General features: G+C 49.5%; 1 protein-coding gene across 1 annotated transcript; it reads right to left on the bottom strand.

Annotated features, from left to right (window-relative positions):
- Positions 1 to 6: 6 nt before the first annotated feature.
- LOC114884424 (folate receptor alpha-like) lies at positions 7 to 3315 on the bottom strand (the record flags this gene model as incomplete). The annotated part of the gene is made up of 4 exons (XM_029203456.1): positions 3116 to 3315; positions 1242 to 1430; positions 350 to 485; positions 7 to 193 (listed from the first exon to the last, which is right to left on the bottom strand). Coding segments are annotated over exons 1-4 (662 nt in total), but the record flags the coding sequence as incomplete, so codon positions are not given.
- Between the last annotated feature and the right edge of the window lie 765 nt (positions 3316 to 4080).

Here is a 4080-nt window from a genome sequence, read left to right as displayed (position 1 = left end):
TAGAACCTCGCCACCTCCTCGTTGGGGTTGCCCTGGGCCGGGTCGAACCACATCTGGATGCAGCGGCCGCTGCCCCGACCATAGTTGCTGACTTTGTAGGAGTGACTCCAGATTTCATTGCACAGAGCAGCAGGCGTGGGGAAGTAGAAGTCAAAGCGGTGGCAGGCAGCTCTCACTGGGCACTGGTTATACCCTGTGGGGAGGATGGAAGACCTGTAGCCACTGGGTCCAGAACCGTCTCTTGTTCCACCAGCCCCACAGCCTCAAATCTCCATATACTCATTCCACACACCCCCTCCACCTCCAAACCCCTCCCTCCCCCCGCCCCCACCCCCACCCAGTCCCTCACCTGAGGTCCAGTTCCAGCCCTTATGCCAGTTGGTCTTGCAGGTGTAGGAGGTACGGCAGTCTTCCCACCAGATCTGACAGTCCTCTTTGCAGAGGGGCACGTTCAGGAACCGTTCTTTGCGCCAGCTGTGGTTCACCTGGGGGGAGCGGGGGGAGGGAGGGCTCCAGTCAGCCAGGGATCTCAGCTGCTACAGCCTTGATGGGGTCCAGGGCTGGGGGAGGGGGCGGTGCCTCTACTGTTACCAAACTCCGGTTCCGCTGTTCTCTGCTCAAAAGCCCATAATCGAGAGGCGAGAGGCCAGTGTCAGTAGAAAGGAAAGTTGCTTTAATCAGAAAAGCCGGCAATCTGGGGAAAAGGTGAACTCATGTCCCGAGACCAACTCCGAAGATTCTGCTCAGCCATGACAGTTTTTAAAGGGAAAAAGGGGAAAGAATCTCAGTGAATCATCAAGGCAGGAGGTTGGATTCTGCATCATTCTCCATTGTGTGCAGACTGGCTGACTCTCTCTTCAGATATTATCTTGCCCAAGTGATCTGCCTGCAGGATTGCTAAGGGAGCTGTTGGAGGTAGAGAGCTAGTCATTTTTTAACTACTTAATTCTTCATTCTTACTTCTTTTAATCTAGGAAAAGAACCAACAGGTTAGGCAAGGCATAGTGTCTATTCAGGAGAGCATAAGTCAGGAGTTTGGTTAAATTGCCTGGTGATCTCATTCCTATAATTAGGCTCCTTTAAGGTTAGAGGGGAACAGAAATGGGCAAACAGGAAAGGGGCAAAAGAGCTGCGTTCACTACCACCCTCAGTCCAGAGTTCCTGGGCCACGCCCTCCCTGCAAGTGGCCGGTGGGCCCTGCCCTCTGCTGAGGTTCATGTCTGTGGGGATGGTGCCCATACCTCCTGGATCCAGGGCCCCAGGTTAGGCGAGCACTCGTAGAGGCAGGTGTCCTGAATGAAGTGGTGCTTGCAGGCGGGCTTCATCTTGCCACAGTGGTCCCAGTTGAATCTGTACAGGTAGGAAATATCCTTATGGGCTTCTTGGCTGGTATTGACGGAGCAGCAGGCGTTCTTTTTCCAGGGACTGCACTGGGAGGGGAAGACACGGGACTAAGTTCTTGACTCACCATGGCCATCTCCTCCAGATTCTGGTTCCTCTGCCTCGGGTAGGTCACCCAGAGGAACCGTCGCTGGGGAGGCTGCCTCTAAGCCTGGCCTTGAGGAGCCCTCATTGTGGGGTAGAGGCAATAATACTGACTTTTAACTCTCATACCCAGCATAACCAGAATATTCACATGCATAGCCTCTCCCCTTTTAGTCCTTGATTCCCCAACACAGTCTTCAGGGAAACACTTGCTACTGGGGGGCCTTCTTTGGGGTAGAAGGCTTTCCAAGACTGTGGAATCCCAGGAGGGAGCCTTACCCAGAGATGCAGTCATCACAACATTCATTAATTCAAGTCTTTATTGAGCTCCTACTTATTCTAACCCAGGCATTTTTCTAGAAACTGGGAACACAAGGAAAACTTATCACTGGATAATTGCTTTGGGAAAAAACAAAGCGGGAGAGGAATGGGAAATTGTTTTCTATAAGGGTAAGATTAAGCCTCTTTCAGGAGGTGAGAAAGACCTGGAGGTAAGGAAGCAAGTTAAATAAACTGCAACCCCAGAATAGTTCTAATTACAGAAATACTCAGTACATTCTTATTGAATGAATGAAAACCCATGGCCTAGAATTTAGTATAAAAGCACAATATTAAGATGTGCACTTTAAAAAATATATAGGCTGAAGGGGCTTCCCTGGTGGCACAGTGGTTGAGAGTCCGCCTGCCGATGCAGGGGACACGGGTTCATGCCCCGGTCCGGGAAGATCCCACATGCCGCGGAGCAGCTAGGCCCGTGAGCCATGGCCGCTGAGCCTGCGCGTCCGGAGCCTGTGCTCCGCAACGGGAGAGGCCACAACAGTGAGAGGCCCGCGTACAGCAAAAAAAAAAAAAAATTAAAAAAATAAAAAATAAAATAAAAAATATATAGGTTGAAGAGGGTAAAGTCAAGGCTGCTGGAAGTATCCAAGTAGTACCACCATTTGTCAGGCTGCACTGGCAGCTAGGGGCTCAATGATGCAAAACAAGCACAAACAGCGGACTGTGACCATTATCTGCTGATGAGATAAATATGAACATTTACATATTGAAATGCATAGTTCAAGTGACTTGCCTTTTGGTTTTTTCTTTACAGCTATGACATCACATTGACTTTTTTTTTTTTTAAACTTTTAGATAGGTTCAGGAGATTGAAGGGATTGTGGCAAAGTCATTGTCATAGGAAGGAGACCTCAGGTCCAATAGGGTTGACAGCCCCAGAGGACATGTTTGTCTCGCACCCAGCCTCACTGTGAGAGACCCTCTTTTCCTGAGCTGTTTGGGGCTGGCAGAAAAGAAGCCGCCACATGCAGTGTGCTCTTTCTCCTCTCAGATCCTTGGAGGGGTTAGCCCCAGTCTAAACTCAGAAATCAAAATCAACCCCCCAGACAGGTCTCTCCAGGCTCTTCTCCAGGCCTGCTTCCTGATTTTAGTAACACGGAAACCCAACAACCAAGAAGCTGAGCTCTTGGAATTGCCTGACAACACTGGGCACACAGTATGTGTTAAAATGTCGCCCATAAACCAGTGCAAACTGAAGACCTGCTCAGGCGGCCTCCCTGCCTCCACCAAGGAGGCAGGCAGACGTTCCCTGAGGCAGCTCTTCCCCAACCCAGACCACTTCTCGGCCCACCTGCTCATGTAGCTTGTCCTCGGGACCTGGCTTTTCCTTATGGTGCTTGGCATTCATGCAGACATTGAGAAGCTCAGTCCTGGGCCGGGCTGTCCATACGGCAGCCACCCCTACCAAAAGGAACAGTAGCCACGTTGTCTTCCAGGCCATGCTTGTCCCTGAAGAAATAACTGTGGTCAAAGGCAGCAAGGAATGTGAGAATGCGGGAATGCAGAGGTGGGTCCTCAAGGTGTTAATAACAGTCTTAGGTGGGTGGAGCCTAGGGCGGATCACACTGACACCCTAGTCTTGCCAGCCTCAGGGAGGGTTGGGTCTGGGACAGTACCTGGCTGGGATCTCCCTGGCTTCTTTACAAGGTCATGAGGATCAAGCGCAACTAAGGGATGGAGTTTGGGCAAAATGCAGAAATAGCCAGGAGATTGCCATAGGTTCCCAATCCCTTGCTCGAAATCCTTGGAGGCAAATGTTTCAGAGCTCAAAACTTTTCAGATTTTGTTGACTGAAAAAAATGTACAATGTAAGAGCTCTGAGTTGAGTTTACTCAGTGTCTATAGCCCAGGAGACTGCTCTGCAAAACTGTTCTGAAGAGGTGAAGGGGGAGATCAGTACATATGTGATTTCGGCCAAGGGGTTCGTGCAGTCAAGCACACATCTCGGGAGAAGGTTGCTGCTAGTCGCAAGGAACAGATATCTTAGTTAATGGTTTTAGTGCTTTTCTAGATATGAGAAGATGCAAGAATTGGTGTTCATAAAATTTTTTCCTAAAAATATCTAACCATCCGAAAGGCCTGTTCTGCCAATTTTCCCAGAGCACAGAGTACCTTGTTCCTGATCTCCACCCTGAATTTCTTTTAGTGTGTGTTAAGGGTCAGCAATTGCAGTCACTAATGACTTAATCCTTATAGAACCTGGGTGGCAGTGACATTCTTTAGTTGGCAATTTTATCAAAGGTAATACAAAATAAG

Source organism: Monodon monoceros, unplaced genomic scaffold (genome assembly GCF_005190385.1).
Source record: "Monodon monoceros isolate NGI ecotype Baffin Bay Population unplaced genomic scaffold, NGI_Narwhal_1 Contig4239_ctg1, whole genome shotgun sequence".
NCBI lineage: Eukaryota > Metazoa > Chordata > Mammalia > Artiodactyla > Monodontidae > Monodon > Monodon monoceros.
This window is presented reverse-complemented; position numbering and strand designations above follow the sequence as displayed.